The 23250-nt window shown below is 38.0% G+C and overlaps 1 protein-coding gene across 3 annotated transcripts in view; it reads right to left on the bottom strand.

Annotated features, from left to right (window-relative positions):
- Positions 1-23250, bottom strand: part of arhgap32b (Rho GTPase activating protein 32b) — a 121123-nt gene that overhangs the window by 56656 nt on the left and 41217 nt on the right. For all 3 annotated transcript variants that reach the window (XM_033977785.2, XM_055226920.1, XM_055226921.1), the window contains 3 exons: positions 19541-19646; positions 13026-13120; positions 11894-11978 (listed from right to left, as the gene is read on the bottom strand). In XM_033977785.2, the coding sequence (XP_033833676.1) occupies positions 11894-11978; positions 13026-13120; positions 19541-19646 (286 nt within the window). The remainder of the gene's footprint in view (positions 1-11893; positions 11979-13025; positions 13121-19540; positions 19647-23250) is intronic.

The raw sequence follows: 23250 nt of genomic DNA, 5'->3' as shown, positions 1-23250 counted from the left end.
AATGACCTAGTTGCGTTTATGGAGGCCAGAAAGGTAAGTGTTGAGAACCAGCTTTCAGCGCTCTACTGCAGTAACAATGTTCCCACGAAGTACAGTGAGCTTTTACCCAGCAGCCCCCAGGTGAGCAGGAAGAGGAGGGGAGGTCTATCATGTGTGCAGGACCAGGGCAGGTCATAAATCAGTGTAGTAAAAGAAACACAAGACAAATGACAGCCATTTCTAGTCCAGACATTAGTTTTAAAAGTAAAGTCACTAAACTCCATGACTTTAGTGGCTTTAGTCAAGTGAATGGGCATAAGGCTGCTATATATATGCACCATAGCAACAATTAAAGGGCCCATATTATGCTATTTTCTGATCTATGTTATAATGTTTCCTCATCAAAAACAACAACAAAACACACAACACACAAACCCCGCATATTTAGGCTGTGTTCTTCTCTAGACAGACTAGAAAGGCAGACTAATAAAGAGTTACTGAAACATGTGTGAATGAAGCAAAACAACTTCAGGCATGTTTTTGAGGAGGTAACATTATAACATGGCTTAAAATTCACAAGAGTCAATTTTGTGTAATATAGAACCTTTAACCTGAATAATTGTAACTAGTGGACTATTAACAAAATTGTAATTGTATTTTGAAACTCTGAAACACATTATCAGAATATAATAAACAATTTCTGATTTTCATCCATAATTTTTCTCTATTCAGACCTTCAGTCACAGGTCGACTGCTCTCTAAATATAAATCACCTAACTGCACATGTCACAGCAACATCATGTGACCAATCTGAGGAAGATCGCTAGCAGAAATCAAAACTTTCCGGCATGAAAAGAAACTAAACTTTGGTCTGAAAAAAGAATCTCTTAAAATGAATCATCAGAAGACCAAATTAACCTGATTGGACTATGTCTTCATAATCGTTTGTCTAGTCGAGAAAAAAAAGACAGAAAAGAAATCCTTAGTTGCAGCTGTAGTACATAGTCTTAATCTTATTAAGTTTGCAGTGACTTCTTCAAATGAAAGTTAAAGCGCCCAATGCCAAGAATAACCATTTGTGATCAAGAAAGTAGCCACGGCCTCTGGGCCAACAGGCCAAATGAAAAATCTATTTTAATAGTAGCACTTACTTCTAGCATCAACTTGCATTTATATTTGGCCACATATTCAACGTTCAAATGATCTCACCTCGGCATCTCCTAAAATGTACATTAAAAGGTAAAATGTGTAGCATTTTTAACAAAGATCCTCCTAATCTTTCAGGGCTGTCTACAGTAACACAATTAAAGGAATGAGTGGGTTGTTTTTCTTTGCTTTGGCTGGCTTTTGTTTTTGTTTAACAAGGGCGAATGAATCAAGCAATTACATCATCGCTGGCTCACAAGGTCTTCTGAGCGAACATGTGACAGAATTCTACCTCATAAGTTAAAGGCGCTCTACCAGATTTTTACCTCTTACCGTCTTATTTTTCCTGTTAAAAACAGAACTAGTTCATTTTAAACGGTTTGCAGTGGTGCAAAGTTATTCTTCACTTACCCTGTACAGTCCAAGCATCCCAATTATTCAGTTTGATTCGTTTATAAGCATGATGGACAACTTTCAGAGGCTAAAGTCACGGTAATGTTAATGACAACTAGCATGCTGACCGTGTGCTTCCAACATACAATACCTACACTTTAAAATTAGATGCAGACAGTACACAGAGGACTTATTTTGACCCCAAGAGCTGCATAATACCATTAAGTTTCAACCAGTGTGCCAGGGAGAGATTGTCAGGTGTGCCTTGAAAAAAAATCCAATTTAAATTAAACGAGTCACACAGTTAATTAATGTAATATTTAGCCATCTTGGAGTGCTCTGAGCAAACCCAGTGCAAGAAAAGAGAAAATGATCACTATTACAAATCCCAGACATTTTTTTACAGTTTTTTCTCTACTGGGTATAATTTGATAATGTTTTGGTGGAGTGTGCCGCAGCAGATTTTGAACAACAAACGTAAAAATGGTTGAAAACACTGGCTTATACAATATAGTACTGCTATAGTAGTGCATATACTGTATTGGGGCAAGACAAATTTAGCTAAAATACATGGAAAGAAATCGTGTACAGGCCTTTTATATCTCATTACCCCAGCTAGGCGCATAAGCTGTTGTTTACTGGGAGAAAGTGTCTAATATCAATTGCTTTGTGTCGGTTGCTTTGTGTGAGAGGCCTGGCTCGTTGCGTCTGCGGTATAGTGCTGTAGTTGATGGATTGGGTCCCTCCAGGGGTGGGATTGGGGGGGGGGGGGTTCATCTACATGCGTCTGCCCTGGTCCATTGTGTGCGCTGAGGTGGGAGTGTGGGGCCGCAGTATATTGTGTCATGATGCACAGCTCACGGGGCGGAGGTAAAGGCCGTGATGAGAGAAAGAGAGAGATCGAAGAGTGGGAGTGTGTGAAAAAGAATGAGAGTTTGGTCTGGTCATCGTCTAAGCTCAAGTGCGCAGTGAGTAATGGCTGGGTTACGGATGACATCACAACATTTATAGGGCAGTAATTTTTAATACAGATGTGGGGGGCAGTTATAATTAATATGGTGAAATTGCAGATTTGTATTGTAATATAGTGAGTTATGTTCAGGTTCAACATCTGAGATTACCTTCTGGATATTTCCTATAAATTAGCCCTTGCCCCATATGAGAGTATGACATCATCACATTTCTATAATCTGTATTCTTAATCTGTATTCTCTGTAATCTATATTGTTAAGGTGCATGATTCTTCAACAGGTTCAACATTTGTGAACTTACCTTTTAGATATTTCTTCAAAAGACAATGTTGTCAGTAGGAAAAACTGGCTCTTGCCCCCATCTGGGAGTATGACATCATCACATTATAGAATCTGAAAACCACCAAAAGCTTGAAGAGTGGTCGTGGTGGAGCTGTCAATCTTCATCACATGCATGGTTACTTACAAACATGCAAAATCTGCTCCAATTCAGGAACCAAGCCTTTAAAAGTGCGGAGCCGCTGTGAGAATCAGTGTAGAGACACTCCTGCAAAGCTGTTCACACACAAAGACTATTGTGTGGATAGGTACGGCGTCCTGATGCATTTTTAATACAACCTGTTAGACTATGCTCGCCCGGCTTGGAAGACAAAGCTTTAAATAAGGTCACGGATAAGACAGTTCAAAGGAATAGCTTTGAACTTGACTCAATTATTTTGTTATCTTTCACTTATTTTTTTCTACAGGTTATGTTCACGCTCTAAAATGTCATGATGTCATAATCTCAGATGGTGGGTTAGGGCCTATGCAAGTCTATGGGGGATTAATGTTTTTTCAAAGAAATATCGAAAATAGAAATCCACAAATGTAGAACCTTATTATTTGTTATGGTTTGGGTCCAGAAAGATGAAATATTACTCTCATGTCTTAAAGTCAAACAGTTGAATAATGGCACCACTTTGCACAGATCCAGCTTTTTCAGTTCTGATACTGCTTCCGATACTATAGGCCGATATTAACCAATATGAACCGATATTAGTGCAGAGACTGAAAACAGCATTTATTTCCTTAAACAAACTAACAAAACTGATCTTGTTATGTAGCTGATATTTACCCAAGTAAGTACAGAACAGCTTTGCATAAATAAAAGTTCAAACATTATGAGACTTTCTGAGATGACTACGCCGATTGATACGTCCAACAAAGATATTGGCTGGACTGACATTTGGAATCCAGTAAATGTCAGTATCGGCGCCAATATCCTATATCAGTATCGGATCACTTTTATTTATTTATACTGATGGATGTTGAACTCTGTGCCAGTTTTTTGTTTCTTGTGGCTTGCCCAGTAATTAATCATTAAACACAACACATTTGCAATCTGACAGTTAAACAGCAAATGCCAGCACAGAATCCTCTGACCTGTCCTCCAGCTCCATTTTTAAGTGAGGATTCTTGAAAGTTATGTGAACCCGACCTATTACACGATCAAAGCTATCTGAGGTATGTTACAAAGTATTGAGAAGTTGATGTTCTGGTTAGCTGGGTAAATCTTTATGATGGATGAATGTAGTAATAAATGCCAGTACAGGAATATATTTGGTGTTTTTTGAGTTACATTAACAGACCTGTACCTAAACTTGTGGGATGGTGAGACAAAATAGGAATATGAAAGAAAACACTACCATTTAAAGTTGCAAATCACATTATATTGTCTAAAGAAAGAGTGTTTTTATTATTGTGGTGTCAGAATCACTTTGGGGTCTCAAGTCTATTCCTTAGTAAAATCATAGGAAGAACAGCCCAGTAGACTCAGCAGGACAGTAGCAGTTAAGTCAATATAAAGTAGTTTTGTTGGCGTGGGCATAGCGGGTCTCTCATGTAGTCAGTGGCCTGTGGAAATAGAGTTGGTATAAGGAACGCTGGAGTGGTACCAAGCAGAGCAGGGGCCGAAGGACAAGTGGCTTCAAACTGTCAGACTGAAAATACTCAAGAGATGGAGTAAATATGCTGGGGCAACTAGTTTCCAAGATACACAACGTCAAAGTTTAAGTGTCCCTCCTCACATCTGAAGAGAAAAGCAAAGAACATTTTGCTGTTCAAAACCAAGTAGGGCCAACGTGTTTACCGCTTGTCACCCATCACCAAAATAATAAATAACATGAAAGCTAAACAATTATGCAAAAAAGAAGGGTCGGGAGTGCTACTTGGATGTGTAGAGATTGAGGAAAATGTAGGGACCAGCCTCAAATACTCAACAATTATGTCAGCACACTCAGTTGAACTCCAAAATTAACCAAATTCCAACCAAAACAAGATAGATGAAACCTCTACTAATACAAAAATAAATAAAATACTTACTAATTAAAACACACCTTTACATTCAGTTGTTTTTGTGTTAATTTGTGTTGTAGATACAAACTGGAGTCATCAAATGAAAGAGCTGTAGGGCTGAACGATTTGGAGGAAAATTTCTCTGACAAGCTCTGGCATTAGATTTGTGATTTTTAATAGTGGGATTCTGTTCTAAATTCAGATTTTAAACAGAAGAATTGACAAAAACACTGAAATATGAACTGACAAACTAATAGAAGAATAACATTTCAGAAAATGTTTGTACAGATCTACACTATACTTTGATGTTTTTATGCAGAATAAGATGTTTTGTTGTTTTTGGAGAAATTGATGGTACTTCCAGCCTTTGTTATATCCATTTAAATGCAATTTCAATTTGGTTAATCTTGCAGCAGAGATATATAGACTTATGTACTTATCAGAGTTCATTAGTAGAATGACATGAGTGTGGTGTGCAAAGGATTGATCAAAACAAAGGATAAAGGCTATTTTGAAAAGTCTAAAATATAAACATGTTTCGAGATATTTCACACATTTTGTATACTATATTCCAAGATGTCTTCACTGAGAATCTACAATTTAAATAGTCCTGAAAACAAAGAAAACCACATATCCATACATCTATTTTCTTCCTCTTATCCAGGACCGAGTTGCAGGTGAAGCAGTCTAAGCAGGGACTCCCAGACTTCCCGCACCCCAGACACTTTCTCCAGCTCCTCCACTGGAACCCCAAGGTGTTCCCAGGTCAGCTGAGAGACACAGTCCCTCCAGCAAAGAAAACCATTACATGAAAAAGTCCAAATCTTTGCAAACTGTTTCAGATATACACAACCAGGCAGAGCTTGCGCACGTGCCAGTGTGAATAGAATGATTAACAGCAACAATCAGGTGATGTTCTGTTTGAAGAGTGTCGGGTTTTCAGAGCTAAGAATAGTCCCTCTTTATGAACAGAACAAAAACTTTATGTAATTAGCCAGTTTATTGTGTCATGAAAAACAATGTTCTGTACTGCATATGGTTATCTCACACAGAAGAAACTTTACTAAAACGGTATAAGATTCAAATTGTTGGCTCTAGGCAGAGGTATGCACTGGCAGCCGATGGTGTGATCAACAACTTATCATTATGTCTTATTCTTTCCATAGTTCCTTTCAAACATGCTGTGTTGGGGAACTCAAATTACAGCCCTGTGAGCTATTGTCATTAAAACATTTTCAAATGAAAGAGCCCGAAATGTTAAGGAACTTGACATGGATATAAACAGTTGAAAAGCAGCACGTCTTTCCCCCGTTTCCAGAGGGACTAGAACTAAAGTAATAAATGTGCCCAAATACTGCATGAAATGTAAAAGCCTGTATGAAATCATCGTATTAAGTTAATCAATAAATGACACGCTTTAACTATAAAACCTTTTCTAATCCTGCAATTGCAATTAAATGGAGCAAGAACCATTTTAGCCTTCAAGGTAAAAATGGAAACAACTGCCACTGGAATTCAGAGCAGAAATCATTAAATAGGTCAACAAAAGCTTTTAGATATTGTTAAGAGAGAAATATTAAAAACCCACAAAGCAAAAACTACTTTTAGTCATGGGATTATGTTGGCTGAAAATGTGTGCTCAAGGAAAAGCACAGTTACATGGTAAAATATGCACTCAGTTACAATTAAAAGTACTAGTTACTTTTTACACTATTTTAGCAGTGATATAGATTGATTAATTAGACTGTTTAAAAGACCCAGATTACACATTTTCTGATCTGTGTTATAATACTGTTTTGTTTCTTCATCACAAACAGACCTGGAGTTTTGTGTCGTTTCATTCACACATGTTTAACACACAAACCGTGTATATTCTTCTCTCAAATAGAAAACACTCTGTTCCACCTTGTGATGTCATGTGGTAATACAGGAAGTGCTCCACTGTGTTTTGCAACTCCATACACCTTCATTAGAATCATTTGGTTCATTTCAGTCCTGGAATTGCCCATCTCTACTGAACTAAAGGTAAAAGGAGCTGTTAACTTGAAAACTACCACTTCATGGCATCACAACGTGGAACAGAGCTTAGGAGATGTGGACAGACTAATGATAAAGGTTACTCAAAGATGTGGGAATGAAACAAAACACAATTCCAAGTCTGTTTTTGAGGAGGTAACAACATTATAACATGGCTTAAAGCACAGAAGAATCAATTTTGCATAATTTATGAAGATGAATTTAAAGCTGAATTAAGTTGTTCTGAACCACAATCTGCATATTCTCTGAGCTCTGGCTGATCGGAGCAGGTGATGCAGTACCGTCTGTTTGTGGATACAGACAGGAGCAGCGACAACAGCGAGAGACTTGCACAAGGACACATAGGACTTGTGCTGTAGTCAGAAACTCATCATTTTAAATCTGGCTAATTACAATTACATGGCTAGAATTATACTAAATTACAAGTGCAGATTTTAAAATGTGCTCAAAAAAGTACTTAAATTATGCCAAATTGACAGTTGTGAGCTTTAAGCCATGTTATAATGCTGTTACCTCATCAAAAACAGTGTGCTCTGGTTCACATATGTTTGAGTAATTCTTTATTAATAGTCTGTCTACATCTCCAAAGCTCAAAATGCTGTGCTTCACCTTGTCATCAAGTAGTAGTTTTCAAGTTAACAGCTACCTCTAACCTTGGCCATTCCAGGGCAGAAATTAACCAAATGATTCTAGTGACGGTGTATGGAGTTTAACACACAGTGGAGCACTTCCTGTATTACCACATGACATCACAAGGTGGAGTGTTTTCCATTTGGGAGAAAAGCTCCACCTAAATAAGCAGTGTTTTGTTAAAACATGTGAATGAAACAAAACACAACTCCAAATATGTTTGTGAAGAGGAAACAACATTATAACATAGATCAGAAAATAGTGTAACATGGGCCCTTTAATCTATTCAGTTACAGTAACATAATTTATGGTTTGTGGCATATTTCTATGTACTTGCTTTAAATCTAAATAATCATAAATTCAACCCACTCCATTATATCTGTGTGTGTATGGAGTTTAGACACTATCCCAAGTGCTGAGTCATTCTGGCCTTGTGCAAAACGCAATTTGAATAATTTTGACAAATGTCCCCATCACAAAAGCTTCTAAGTGGAACTCGCTCCGAAGTAAAAAGAACCGAGAACTGCCTTGGAAATACAGTCCAATTCAACATTTCTCTCTGGCATTTTGTGACAATGAGGACCTAATGTTTCCATAACAGAGCCCTGTGCTGACTCACACTCTCCTCTGGCAGGTTTTTTATAGTGGAAATGAAAGAATAAGTCTCTTTCCTTCTAGCTGAAGGCCACGTGCCACGATCAACCTGAGCTCTAATCTCGCTCTTAAATCTGAAATCACAATAGCAGATATTACCAACTAGACAGGGCTGCCGAATGTATCAAAAATAAGATATTAATTGATAGGGATGCACCGATATGATACTGGTACTGGATATCGGTGCCAATACTGAAAAATTTGCTGGATTGGATATTAGCTTCCAAAATATTGGTTCAGCTGATATCTGGTTGGACCAATAAATCAATGTAATAAGACTATTCACTGTTTGTAGTTGGCCTAGAAAGTCTCATAATGTCTGAATTGTTATTGATACAAAGTTGTTCTGGAGTTACACAAGGGATAAACAACAGCTACATGAAACATTTGGACCAATTTTATTGTATTATTTTACTTTATTTTAGTAAACAACAAATACAAGTATAAGACCACATAGACTAATATACACCAATGGACCACTGTGGAACTACCTGGACGACTGAAGGATCACAGAAATAAGGCCACTTGGGAATATAAAAGAAAATACTACCATTTAATGTTGAAATCACATGCCTAAATAAAGAGTGTTTTATTATTATCATAGTATCTGAATCTGTACCAAGTATCAAGAGTTTGACATTTTAGTATCATGACAGTACTACAACTAGGGCTGGGTGACAAAAATATCCTTGATTCTTCTGCATTTATTTTGTCTTCCACAGAATACAAATACAAATGGTTTTCAGTATTAATTTGGAGAACATAAACGAGATTTTTAAGCAAACTGTATGTGGCCTGCGCTCTTACAGTTTGAACAAAGGAACTACAATCACAACTGAACCTGTCACTATTTGCTAGAGCCTTAACCTGCAGATAGAGAACACATACATTCTCAGTATATGAAAAGGCCATCCTTCATGTGAAACCTCAGAACCACCCAAAATTCACATTCAAAATCTTACATAGTTTCTTTAAACACAGCACTCCTGCAAAGTCTGAACCCTGCTTCAAACTACATGCTTTTATTGACAGAGAATTAGAAATGATTGAACTTCAATCTCTATTAAAATTTTATCACTTGCCCAGCCCTACTGTATACATAAATAAACAAAAGGGAAATATTTTTACACTAGCTTACAACAGTGATGAAAAATGGCACCACTTTCTGAAGCTAAAGTACTTTAAACCATTAGATTATAAAACGGAAATTTGTGGAGCCAGACTCAAAGAAACCTTTCTCTGACTTTAAACTGAGACGAGGGGGCCTTTTTACTCTCACACACCTAGGCCTGTCACAATAACAAATTTTGAAGAGCGATATACTGCTGAAGTAAATATAGACGATAAATGATAATATTGAAACTAGTTCATGCCACTGACACAATAACCCAAGAGCAGATTTAAACCACAATAACTATTCTAAATTTACAACACTGTTTAAAAGTCTCGAGCTGAAACAAATAAACAACTCTGGTTTGCATCTGTAATGAGTAATACATTTTTATTCAACCCTCGACATTATAAATCTTATAATATCGCCAAAAAACAACCAAAAAATTCCCAGTAGTGCAAAAATATGCACACGATAAATACTGAACCCCCCCAAAAAATTGTTTCATCTAAGAAGAAGTCAGACTGCAGATGGCGCTGTCATCCTGCCTCCCCAGGTATGAAGACAGTGCGAAGACCTGCTTAATATCAGCTGACCAGACACGTCACAGCAACATCTCGTGATCACTCTGAGGAAGACCGCTACTGAGCAGTCCAAACTGTCAGCCATGAAAACAAACTAAACTTTGGTCTGAAAAAAGAATCGGAAAACCAAATGAACCTCTATAGACTATATTCTCCCAGAGTTATACAGTCCCCAACCCTGCATCTGAAATAATGACTTCATCAAATTTTACAACGAAACCTATAGCAGTAGAGATATGAATGGAACTGGCAGACTTACACCACTGAAATCCAATACAGCTTCAATCACATCACATTCATTTAGCACTGATCCAGTTTATTAGACAAGTAAACATGTTCGGGTTGACAGAAGATTAGAGCGAAAATCTACTGAGTGACACGAGGAACAAATACTAAATAATTAATCACGAGACACACAAAGCAGACGTGAGTTTAAGCTATAGGACGCCATGATGAGGACTTAAACCAGAGAGGAGTCGACATCCAAGCAAAACAAAAACTCACTATTTGTAAAGCATGGGAAATAACACTGTGCAGCTGTCATAACAAGAAAGGCTAATCATTTCAGACAATATTTGAGTTTATAAGTGAAACGTGAGTTATATAATTGAACAATCTTGAAGTGTGAGGGGAAAGGGAGCCCATATCCTCATGATAATAAACCTAGATGCATGCTGACCCCTGCTGGTTTCTTACCATAATGGCAAATTCAAAGTGGAGGTGCAATTTGAGAACACTTTCAGATGGCTTTTATGCAGCGTCTTCCTGACAGGGGTAATTTCACATTTATTCGATCTCGCGGTTTCAAAGAACACCGTGTCAAAGCCTGTTTAATTCAAAGCATGAATGATGGGGATGCACTGTAACTGTAGAGATCCAAGAGGACGCTATCAAACAAATGCTAATCACCAGCCATTTTCAGCAACAAGGGAGCCTGTTTGACGTCATCCGAGTCATGTTTATGTCTCTGAGAACTATTTCTATTTCAGTCAAGAACAAAAAGCAAAAAATAAAGAGTGGGAACATCACCAAAGTTTTAAGAGTGACGTACTTGGACAGAAAGGCACTTTTATAGAAGTTTGTAAGATAAAGGTCAGGGACAGGGTGTGTGATATCTACTTTTAGAATTTAGAACTGAATAAAATCTGTTGTGTAAAAAATTTTAAACATATTTTCTCAAAGATTTTAGCTACATAAGAGCAACTACAAATGTGTCACTCAATAAAACAACAGATGTATAAGGTTGTAAGTTTGCACATCAGAGTTGCTCCTTGTACCTGCTGCCTGGAATAGACTGGAAATTCTGAGGGTTTTAAATCCACAACATCTCATGTGGTGTCAAAAATGCAAAAGAGTCTTGTTATTTGAATGAGTCTTGTTATTAATATAACTTGGACCTACAATCTGGTATTTAAAAATGCTTAACTCGTATATCTGTCTGGCTTTAAGTAAAAAAGCAGAAGAGTCAAAATGTGCAATTGCAAAATTATTTTTTATGTTGGTGGGAAAAAACTACCACTTGTGAAACTAATTAGATAATAAATACACAAAAAACTTAAAGATGCACTGTGTAACCTTTCCGGTGGGGAGCACACCACCTGTTTGTCTCCATGGAGATTGGTCATTGGTTTTCTGGAGTTATCTACAGTATGTTATTAACTTATCCATTCCCACTGAGGAGAGCAGGTGATGCCAGCAGGTCAAGTTACAGGTCAGATCTGTGCAGAGGAGACCCACTCTTGGAAAGATTGCATGGTTTTCAAGGTATTTTTGAGCAATAAAAACACCTGGTATGAAATAAACGCAAGATAGATACACTTACTATTCTGTGGAATATTCCAGGTTTATGTCCATGGAGATAAACAGGTACCTAACCATCCACCAAAAAAGTTGCATAGAGCACCTTTAAGAGGTTTCCAGTATCTAACACACACTGTACCCCTCACTCTAAGAACCAAGACCAGCCATAAAAGGTGTCCCTTTTATCAAAAACAGTCCAAAAAAGCACTTGTGACAGGGACATGAGCAGATGTGGGCTGAGAAGAGGTCTTTACCTGGATTGTGCCAAAGTCCACATTTTCATAGTGGAAGTGGGCGCACTCTGCCAGTTTGGGAAAGTGTCCCTTGGTAAAATTGAGCCTGAAACATAAGACACAAGACACAGTTTGGTTATCACCTTATGTTCCGCTCAAGATAACGCCTCCAAGTGAGGATGACGAGGCGAGGAGGCAGAGTGCAGTGTAAGCAGAGGGAGAAAGCGAGGGATGGAGAAGACACAGAAATAGACTGAGAGAATGAGAGGAGCTGAGGCAGGAAGCACAGGCGATAAACTGTGTGTTAAAGGGCCTGTTTCTGAGTTTCATTTATTCAAGATAAATGCTCTTTACATTGTGCACTTTATAGTAAAAGCAGCTAAATATCAAATAAAGAGAATGTGAAATACAATACAACCATGTTACATAGCATTTTCTTATTTAATAACTAATACGAAAGCTACAAAAAGGGCCACCTATTTTTATACAGTAATGCGTATTTTACTAAGAATCATGAGCAACAACTGCCTGACCCTATCCCAGACATTTGATTCCGTGGAGCATTATCGGTAGTGACTAAAAAGCTTAAAGTAGGAGGAAATCTGAGAACTATAGGTAAACAACCACACTATCTCAGACTGTTGTTTCTGTGCCGCGGTGCAATATTCAAATGGAAGAAAAGACTAAGTACTGTTGTTATAATACTAAAATTTTAAACTCCATTTCAATACTAAGGAACATATTTGATGCTCCAATAGTAATTCCGATACTACGATGATAATAGAAACACTTTCTCTTAGACAATAGAATTAAAAAACATTAAATGGTAGTATTTTCTTTTATATTCCCATGTGGCCTTATATCTGTGTAATCCCTCAGTGTCCAGGTAGGTTCCATAGTGGTCCATGGGTGTATACTACTCTATGTGGACTTATAAGTGTTCTGATACAGCTCAAGGTCATTCAAAGGCTATTCAGGAAAGGTTTTTAGTATTGATACTTGCTCAATGATTTTCTATACTTCTGACAACCCTACTAAGTTAAAAGTTCAGACTAAGACACAATCCTGACTCATGGTTCAAAATCAGGGAGAGGCCCTTTAACAGTGATAAAACAGATGGGTCAAGTTTACACAGAGGACAGCAGGTACTCACTTCTTGACATTTTTGACTTTCATGCTTGCCGTACTGCTGCTGCAAGATCGCATGAGGGGTTCGGACCGCAGCTCGGGAATTTCTGCACTCCGCGCCTAACAAAACAAAAACAATGAGGTTTTCCATTACAGTCCACATCTTCCCCAGTGACACTTCCTTAATTAAAGTCTGTGAAAACAACTTTGCAAAAGCATTAAACTTAAGTCCATTTTACATTGGATCATGTTTGTTAATTCTGTCGCTGTTTGTGTAGTGAGTTCTATTAAAGAACGTTGTAAGTAAGCAGAGTAGGAGCATCTGCAAATGTAAAGTGCAAATGAGAAGGCAGCCCTGAATGGCATTTCATTATGTTGGAGGTTCAGTGAGGCACAAGTGTATGTTTAACTTGTTGACTGTTTTATGAGCCCAGCGCAAACAGTGGGAGGGCTGACTCTGTAGTGTAATGAGCGCCCCCCTAACCTGACAGCTCAAAGCAAAGCAATGTTTACACCTGAGAAAAAAACTGCGTTGGATCATTTTCTGTTCCTATAAAATGTGTTGTGTTGTTTTACGAGCTGGATAAGCGACACACTTAAAAGTAGGGATGAGACAATAAGCAGTAATAATGTTTAAAGCAATGAAAAATATTGAATCGCACATTTTTTATAGCGTTTTTCCACCTTTAAGGCACTCACAGTGCTTTACAAGATCGCATGATTGTATAAGTCTAAAAACTGGCAACTGAAATGGAAAAAAAAAGCTTTTGGCTATTTTGCTTCCCAAACATGGAATATAATTCAAGGACATAGAGAACTGGATACTTTAGTGCCACTAGTGCACTTTAATAATATGGCGACAAACCTTTGTAATCACACCTGCTCCTGTTTTGAATGTTTTAAATGGACTTATGCAGTTATCTGAACAGAGCACCTATGAAAAGGAGTGCTCTCATTGGGTCTCCATGTATAAATGAAGATAAATGAAAAACATTAATGAACAACCCACCCATTTACACACACATTCATTCACCGGAACACGCAGACGCTGGGGGTGAGGGGTTAAATGTCTTGCCCAAGGACACAACGACAGCATTCATCTGTGGGAGCTGGACTTGCACTGCCAATCTTCGGATCAGTGGACAAACACTCTACTGCTACTGTAGTAATAATTGTTCAATGTAGATTTTAATAACGGTAATAATGCATTAGTCTTATATAGAGCTTTTCCAGATCCTCAAAGTCGCTTTACAATTTCATGCATTATTCATTCATTCCATACCCGGTGGTGGTAAGCAACTTTTGTAGCCACAGTTGCCCTGGAGCAGACTGACCGATGCGAGGCTGCCAATCTGCACCATTGGCCCCTCCGACCACCACCAACACACAGATTAGGCACTATGGGTAAAGTGTCTTGCCCAAGGACTCAACAACAGTTTTGCAACTACTGCCCCACTGTGGCACCTGGTATTCCCATCAAAGTACTGAACAGGCCTGGCCTCGCAACGAGGTTTGGCCACACATTTTGTATAATCGTGATAATCGCCAAAAAAGATAATTGCCCTTCTACCAGCTGATTGTCTTAATATAAAGTTTAAACTGTAAGCACTATTTATCACAATTTCATTATGTTCCCATGCCTACTTGCATTATCTATGTACCATGCAGAGTGAAATCAGACTTGGTTTAAAACAGTGCTTGGCCTAATTGTTTAAACTGTAATCCAATTTCCACTTTATAGTAATGACAGACTACTCACTACAGTTTAAAACAATGATTACCCTGTAAAAATGGTTAACTTGGAATCTGAAGAACTTGCAGCTAGTCTGGTCACATACACATGGTTCACATTTACAGGGAGGAGAATGACAAAGAGAATTAAGTACCCAAGATATCAGAGTACGTAGAGGGGATTCACTTTTGGATCTAGACCAGCACCATCTACGCCTTGTTAAATTCGATTTGTTCAATTTTATGGCACAAGTAGGAAGAACCAATTGGGGTTCAAATAGCCATTTAAAGGACATCTGCCCATATTGTCTTAATCTTTATCCAGCCGAGACTGCAGTCTGCCACTGTAATAATGAGAGGTTGTGAATTCCTCCTGGAAGTGACTCACCTGCTTTATTTAGGTTAAATTGTGTTGAAAATTGAAAGCAGCAGTGGGCCATAAAGGCTAAAGAGAGGGTATTAGACATCTATGGGGTATTAACTGCTAACACATAACATATTTACATCACCATGTTACCTTTGACTGTTTTGAAAATGCTATAATTGCCAAATACAATGTATGACGCTTTTGTATATTTATGGGGGAGCATGGGTGACGTAGGCATGTGGGCTGAGCATTGGACTGACTTGTACTGCTAAGACTGCTAAAGCGAGTTTGAATAGTGCCTCGGAGATCGCTAGATTACTCAAACACGGATTACTAAAACTCTTCAGGCATGTTTTTGATGAGTGAACATTATAACATGCATAATATTCCCTCTTTAAAGAATGGGGGATTGTAGATCAAAAAGAGTATGCATGTTCGCAGTAATAATGTGATGTAATCTGCTGTCAAAAACATATTTAAATGTGAGCATCATGGAAGGAGCTGGAAACAACAGCAAACTAAAGAGCTGTGTCAAATGAGGTGCAAATAATGTAAAGTGTGGAGTTTGCTGTGTACAGGCGTTTGGTGACAGGAAAGGAGATATGCAGATGAGGTCAGACTTTATGAGGCCGCTCACAAGATTCACGTCTCGGTTTAAAACTGGTGCATCAGGATGACGAGGTGGACCTTGAACACACCATGCTCCTTAAAGGTCTATTCACAAAGTTTACAATGAATAATTTAGGACTCTTACTTCTCCCTTAGTTGAATTTGCATTATTCAAAGTGAGTAATATACACAGTTAAAGGTGTTGTTATTTCCTGTATCTTGAATGTCAAAAGGTCAAAATACATTTTAACAAGTTTAATGAAGCTCAGATCATTCTTAAGAATATGACATGACCTAGATCATGGACAATGCTGCATGTGAAAGGGAGTGGAACAGTTTTTGTTTATACTTCTCTGTAAATGTCTAAATATGCAAGTGTTTTTATGTAAATATTTTATGGTCCATCTCACCGTTTATGTTGTTTTGATTTTTTTTGTTATATATTATATGTAATACACTTCAACTATAAAAAGAACATGATTTAGACTTACAGTAGAACTAAATACTAAACCAACTCTTTTGTGGTCAGCAATTTCAAGTACTACGTGACATAACACATGACTGCCTTGATTACAGCCAGGTGTTTCTAATTACAAACACCTAGGCCTGTAATAATAACACTCACTTTCTTCTTTACTTCTCTAGGTACTGCCCAAGTTACCAGAAGGCATGGGACAATGTTAAAATTTGGTGTCAATAGGCCTGTCACGATATCAAAGTTTGAAGTGCGAGATATTGATTCAGAAAATATCACAATAAACGATAATATTGAAATGAATTTATAAGCTTAACACAGGATAATCACAGTAAACTCATAGTTTAAGTAGTTCAATGGAACATTAAGTTAGTTAGTAGTTAGTTTTAGTATAATGTGCAAAGAAAGGGTACACGTGATATATAGATGTCACGATTATCATGGCCAAAATAACTGCAAATAACGATTATATCACAATAACTATTAAAGCTGCAGTTTAGAAAAAGTTATGGATATGAATAAGTATAATTTTAATATTATGAATAAGTTCCATGTTTAAACATTTTATATCACTGTACTTTGTTCTACGTGAAAACAACTACAATCTATAGGAAAACATTATGGATAAGGTTATGGATAGGTTTGTTTTGCACATTCTAGTATTATAATGGCGATTATCTTTGTTGAAGATTATCACGATTATATTAAATGTCACACAAACAATTATTGTCGAGCCAACCCTAGTTATCAGGTCTGTTTTAAATGTGTTTGGGGGTGGAGTTTTATGTTTTAGTCCCACTGTGAGATGTTTGGAAAAAGCCTTATGTGCTGTGAGGCTGTGCTCTCGATCCTCCACAGATCAACAGGGCGTTGGTGTGACGACTAACAGAAGTTGCTCAGAGCCATTGGAGTCATCACAGATATCTATAATGTATATACCTATCAAATATTGAACAAAGACGAGCAGACACGCAGCGTTTAGACCCCGCCTCTGATCAATATTCATCAGCCCCGGTGAGACTGTACTTCCTCCTGCTCTCTGACTGTTGCCTGATCGAAGTGAGCACTGGGCTCCAACCACGCGCCGACCATGGGTGGCTCGGTATGTTACCATGGAGACGGCCTCATTTTTACCGTACTGTTGATGCCAGTTTCCAGACTCTAACCAAAGAAGGCAAGAAGGGGGCAATACTGAATGATGCATGGTAGGGAACGAAGCCCAATGTGGACAGTAAACAGATGATAGTTGAGATGCAGCTGCAGATGGATATCTATGCAAAGAGTGAGGAGTAGAGCAGCCTCAGGGTGACAGCAAACGTCTGCATTAGTCATGACTGTGTGATTGTGTTCCAGGGATAGACGGACACGGTTTCAATAGAGCAAGACATCAGCTCATCACTGCACACCTAGTTATAACTGTGAGGAAGAGATTATCCCAGTTAGATCCATAGTGGTGTTGGGAAGTAACAATAAAAAAAAAAAAAAAAAAGAGAACTTTTTTAGTAACAATCTAATGTATTATAATTAAACATTTTGAAATTAGGTTCCAGTTAATAATAATAATAATAATAATGGCTTACACTTGTAATGCGCTTTACAGGCTTGTCAAAGCCTCTCAAAGCGCTACACTATTATCATTATTCATTAATTTCCACACTTGGTGATGGTAAGCTACTATTGTAGCCACAGCTGCCCTGCATTTGCATTACAAACCTTAGTACAAACCCAATCTATAAACCTAATCACAAATGTGTGTTATTTTTATATATTTGACAGAAAATAGAAATCAAAATGCAGTCTGTCAGCTTCAGTTGGAGATCAGCCTTGAACCAAAACAAATTAAGATTTGTTTGCAGAGGTCTGTACACATCGCCTCTGCTGCGGGAGGTGTAGAGGTACGGCAGGGGTGTTCATTACGTCGATCGTGATCTACCAGTCGATCGCGAAGGCATTTTGGGTAGATCACGTCCCGTCATCCATCCAGTCACACGACTAATATACAGGACAACCAGTCAGATTACACCTGACCCTAGGTCACATCATGGGCGCTGCACACGCATAAACAAGCGCGAGTTAGTTTAACCCTATAGCGTCGGATCCTATCGTCACTGATAGAGCGGGTTGCGGACTTTCCAGCAGCATAACTCCGCGCCCAGTCGTGCTCTCATTCAAACTCAAACGGCGTCTCAAAGCGGAGACATGGGGCTATCTAAATATTTTACCATCATTACGGTAATCTGCCTGTTGTCCCTCGAAGGTGACAAATGAGAGCACGGGTGCTGCGGGGATTTTCCCAGTCATTTATTCGATGCGTAAAAGAAAAAATATGGATGGATGTGTAAAATAGAAGTAGTTGTGTGAAAAAATGCAGTAAATTCTGATACTTCGTTTACAGTTTTGTCTTTTTTTTATAGCCGTAAAAATCATGTTAATCAATATGATTAGCTCTGTTATCGCTTTCAAATGAAAAATGCAATTTTACTCCTGGCTGTCAGAAGCTACTGCCCAAACTATGCATCCCTCACCGATTCCATTCAGTGCAAGTCAGAGCAGTAATTATCATTCAAGTAATTATGAACGTGTAAGAAGTTCAGTTGTGTTGTGCAGTATTATCTCATGACGTTGTGCAAGGTACATCAAAATGCACTGTACATGTAAGAATTCATAATACATTTACAAATAAATATATGTTTAACATTTTTGTATTAGGTGGTAGATCTTCCAGACACGATCATTTTAAAAGTAGCTCACATACTGAAAAAGTTTGAGCACCCCTGCTTTATGGTGTAATTATTTGGCATTGGGATAAATAACAAAAAGTCTGATAAATAGAGATATAGTAATCACATTAAGGAGACTGTAGTTCAGTTGGTAGAGTGTTTGTCCACTGATCTGAGGGTTGGTGGTTTGAATCCTGTTCTTGACATAAACATCACTGGTGTGATTCCAGCTCGTACAGATGAGTGTTGTTGTTGTGCCCTTGAGCAAGACACCTAACCCACTTGCCCCCAGCATCAGTGTATACTGGTGTATGAATGTGTACACTGACACTGGGGCAAGGTGGTTGAGTGTTTCCTTGATGTGAAGTGCTCTGAGTGCCTTGAAGGTGGAAAACTGCTGATGAATGTGATCATTTACCTTTTTTTTTCTTTTTTTTTATGTGACCAAAACTGATTAGAAAGGGTAAGCCAATCTCTATCAGGCCGTTAGTTCTACATAGTGTTTGATACTCTGGCAAACAAAGACATACTTTACATTATGCGTTTACTAATTATGGTTTGTCATAATAGTAAGATTGAAACTTAAACTGAATCATTCCTGCAGCATGACACTGTATCTGGACCTGTACACTTCTCACCATGGCACTGATGGTTTCCTCCCAGTCGGGGCGCTCTCTGGGATGGATGTGAGCCAACTCAGGCACAAAATCCTCGTCGTCCAGGTGACGGCCAGACCTTAGGCCCCTGCAGACACAAAAAAAGGGCGAATTCAGAGCTGAACTAGAAAAAAAATTATAATTTTAAATGGTGTAATAATGATTTGACCTGTGGTATTTGAACGCTGTTGGAGAGAAAGCTATTGATTTACAAGGGCTCGGAAATAACGTACAATGTTGAAAGGCTGGGGCTAAAATCAATAAAAGACTCAAAGACTGTACAAGAAATGAACAGGTCTAAACTGAAACTAGGTTTAGCACTGAATGAACAAAGCAAGGGTAAAGTGTAGAACTAAACCAGGACAACACCACTGTTCCAACACACACCACATAATTAAAATATTGACAACATTGATTTTAGGCTTTAGTGAGGCAATTATTTTTAACATGTCAATTTCTATGGTGCACACACAAAGAGAAAGATTATACAAGTGAATTCATCTTATTATAGAGGAATCCCACCTCTGCAGATGCAAAAAAGTCCAAATAAAAAAATTATAATTTAGAGATTTCAACCAGCAAAAACACTCGCTCCAGCATTTCACAAATATTCAACAGCATTAGACTTAAAGATGCGCTCAGGTACTTTTCTTGTTGGACATGCTACCTGTTCTTCTCCATGGAGAACCTATTGCTTTGCTGGAATTGTCCCACAGTATGGCATTAAACTTGCCTATCTTGCATTTGTTCATTCAAGGTGCTTTTATTGCTTGATAAACATGCATTCTTATGGGCTTGCCTCACCCCTGCTTGTCTCCATAGAAATAGATTAATTTAATGCCATAGAGAGAAACATTCTAAGCAATGACATCTTTGAAACTAGCAGGTAATGGATACTGCACCCAAAAAGTTACATAATGCACTTTAATAAAAAAAATAAATTAAAAAAACAAAATAATTACAGAATGAGTTTGGAGCAATTAAGAGTTTCACTGGTTAAATAATGAGCAAGCAAAGAGGAGGACAAAAGCTGAAGTAAATAGGACGATTTGTGAAAGGCAGATCAATGTTAGCGAGAGGCGGCTGTACTCTCTTTACTTCAAAGCTCTGGCCTTGTTTCTTCACAGTCTAAGAGGCAGATAACTGGGGCTGCTCTGAACCAGACACATTTTTGCACAAAAACATCTCAGCAGCCACAAGTGAGACGCATTCATAAAACATGTGCCAGGCAACACACCACTCTGGGGCTGCAGTCGACTAAAGAAATTCTCGGTCATGGGTTTAATCTATCTTTTTACATATAAATACCAGAAAATACAAAATCTTCAGCTAACTCACTCACTGGCTTCTCTTTCTGCTGTTGTCCCATATAAATCATTATAATCTAAATAAAATGATTCATCAACTGATACAAATTTTGGTCAACTAAGACTCCATCGACCGATTAATGGACTAAACAACCTACAGTCCCAGTGTTACAGTCACACACCAATCGTCCCACTTTCAGGCTCAGGTTTACCGTCAAATGACTGCATATGACTATGACTATGACTATATAATTATTACTTGTTTTGGTTGGGTAGTACCTGTGGTAAATATTTATCATAGTTTTACAACAGTCAAGTGGCAGTTTGTATAAAAAAAAAATCAAAAAAAGTTGAAAAAACTAAAATACAGACAATAGCTGTGGGTTCTAAAACAGAATTCTTCTATCTAGACCTGTCCTGATAATCACTATATTTTGAGCTCAATATTTATTGTTTGTACATTTTCATTGCACAACTGGGAGATTTTTGCTTTCTTTTTGGCTTTATGATAAGATTTGATCCAAAAAAAGGTTGGATTCATAACTTCTATGACTCATTACAGATGCAGTTAAAGTATTAAATTGTTTAATTCTGCTGTTTATTTATAGCAGCTCATGATTTTGTTTTTTACAATATTGTAGATTTAGAATAGTTTTTGGGTTTTAAATTGGCATAAATTAGTTTCTATATTATCATTTATCGTCTATTTACGTCAGCAATATATAGCACTTCAAAATGTGTTATTGTGACAAGGCTGCTTCTACCTGTCATCAATAAAAATTCCTGCAGGGACAATTTAAGTACAAGAAACATGTTTTTATGACAGAATAATTGGCACTTACAATACAAAAATAATCAAAATGGAGGCACTGTTAGTTATACAGCATATTTTTAGCAGTCTTATCAGAACTATTGTGTAAGTCACGGTTGTAGGCCGTGTCTTTTTATAAAGTGTAGGTAAACATCTGGTTTACATGTAAAAATTAAAATGAAAAAAATAGGAAAGATTGTTAGTAAACTCTTAAATCAAATCATATTACGTTTGCTTTAAATGAGTAGTCTAATCTTTCATATGCACTTTAATAAAACAATGTAGTAGAGCGGTTGAAGAAAAATGAACTCTTTTGGATAAAGAGTCTACATACAGTTGTAGGGCGACAACATCTTACAGAAAACCAATGGCAGTGATTTGAAATAATTGGACATTGGGGCCTTGGAGACAGCAGTTCTTTTGCTCAAACCTTTTAAAGTGATGCTCGGTGAACTCAGCTCACCCTATTAAGTCAGAGACGAACACTGCATCACACTAAGAATGGTATTAAAGAAGATGTAAAATCGCCCAACCCAAAATACCTGATTCTCTCCGGGTCGACACTTATAGTTACGTAGCCTCCCAGTGGATCTCATTAAAACTGCCGAGACCCAAAAAAGATTGTGTATGAACTCGAGAAACCAACTTCAAAGCTTTATTGCAAAAAGGTCAAAATACGTCACCTGGATCTGAAAAGAGTCATCCACTGGTCAGGAAATAGACAAGGTTAAACCAGGATACATCAACATTTTAAACCAGGGTCATGACAGGAACATGTAACAGCAGTGGTGTGTGGTCAGGGTAATTAAGGCAGCAGTACTTGTCCAATAAAATCTAAAACTGTTGCGTGTCAAAAGTATAATTAAATAGTTTTGAAATACAGCCAAATAATCCAGTTTTCCCTTCACTTCTGCCTGTTTGAAGTGTCCTTTAGTACACCCTACTGGTCACTCAGCAGACTGCCTCAAACATGGTCGTCAGTGTGTCATTAACTTGTGTTGTTGTCCTCTCCTATGGAGGCTGTGCCACGCTCTCAAAATGTACGTTTACAACCGGAGAGGCCAGCCAGTTGTTTTAGAGGCTTATGCATACGTAAGGAAAACCACAGCTGGCTCACACAGCACTGAATAAACCCCATGATAAACCCACCGAGGAATCAGACATCTGAGGAGATTTCTAGTGAGAGCACACATGCCACAAGAGACGACAGTAGCAGCGCCAACTTTCAACACAAGCAATGGAAATAACTTGCATTTAGGTTCATGTTTCTGGTGATTAGATGTGAGTTAGAAATACAGGCAGTCATGTAATCAATGAGTGAGCTGTGGAGTGAGTGGCTGGAGAGGAGCCTGTCTGTTTATGAAGCGACAGCATTAGTGGAATAACGAGGCTATTACACATGTGGCTGTTCTGGACCTGCTCCGCTTCAGAGAAATACAGGACATTTTTTCAGGAAAGATGTGGTTTTGATTTGCATCTGTGATAGATGAGTGTGAGGGCGCTGTGCTAACGCAGGCCTATGATTAAGGGGACACTGTGTCACACACAGAACTTATTATGGCCTATATGCACGT

The sequence above is a fragment of the Periophthalmus magnuspinnatus genome, chromosome 14, assembly GCF_009829125.3.
Source record: "Periophthalmus magnuspinnatus isolate fPerMag1 chromosome 14, fPerMag1.2.pri, whole genome shotgun sequence".
Taxonomy (NCBI): domain Eukaryota; kingdom Metazoa; phylum Chordata; class Actinopteri; order Gobiiformes; family Gobiidae; genus Periophthalmus; species Periophthalmus magnuspinnatus.
Note: the sequence above shows the minus strand (reverse complement) of the source record. Positions and strands in the feature narration are given on the sequence as shown.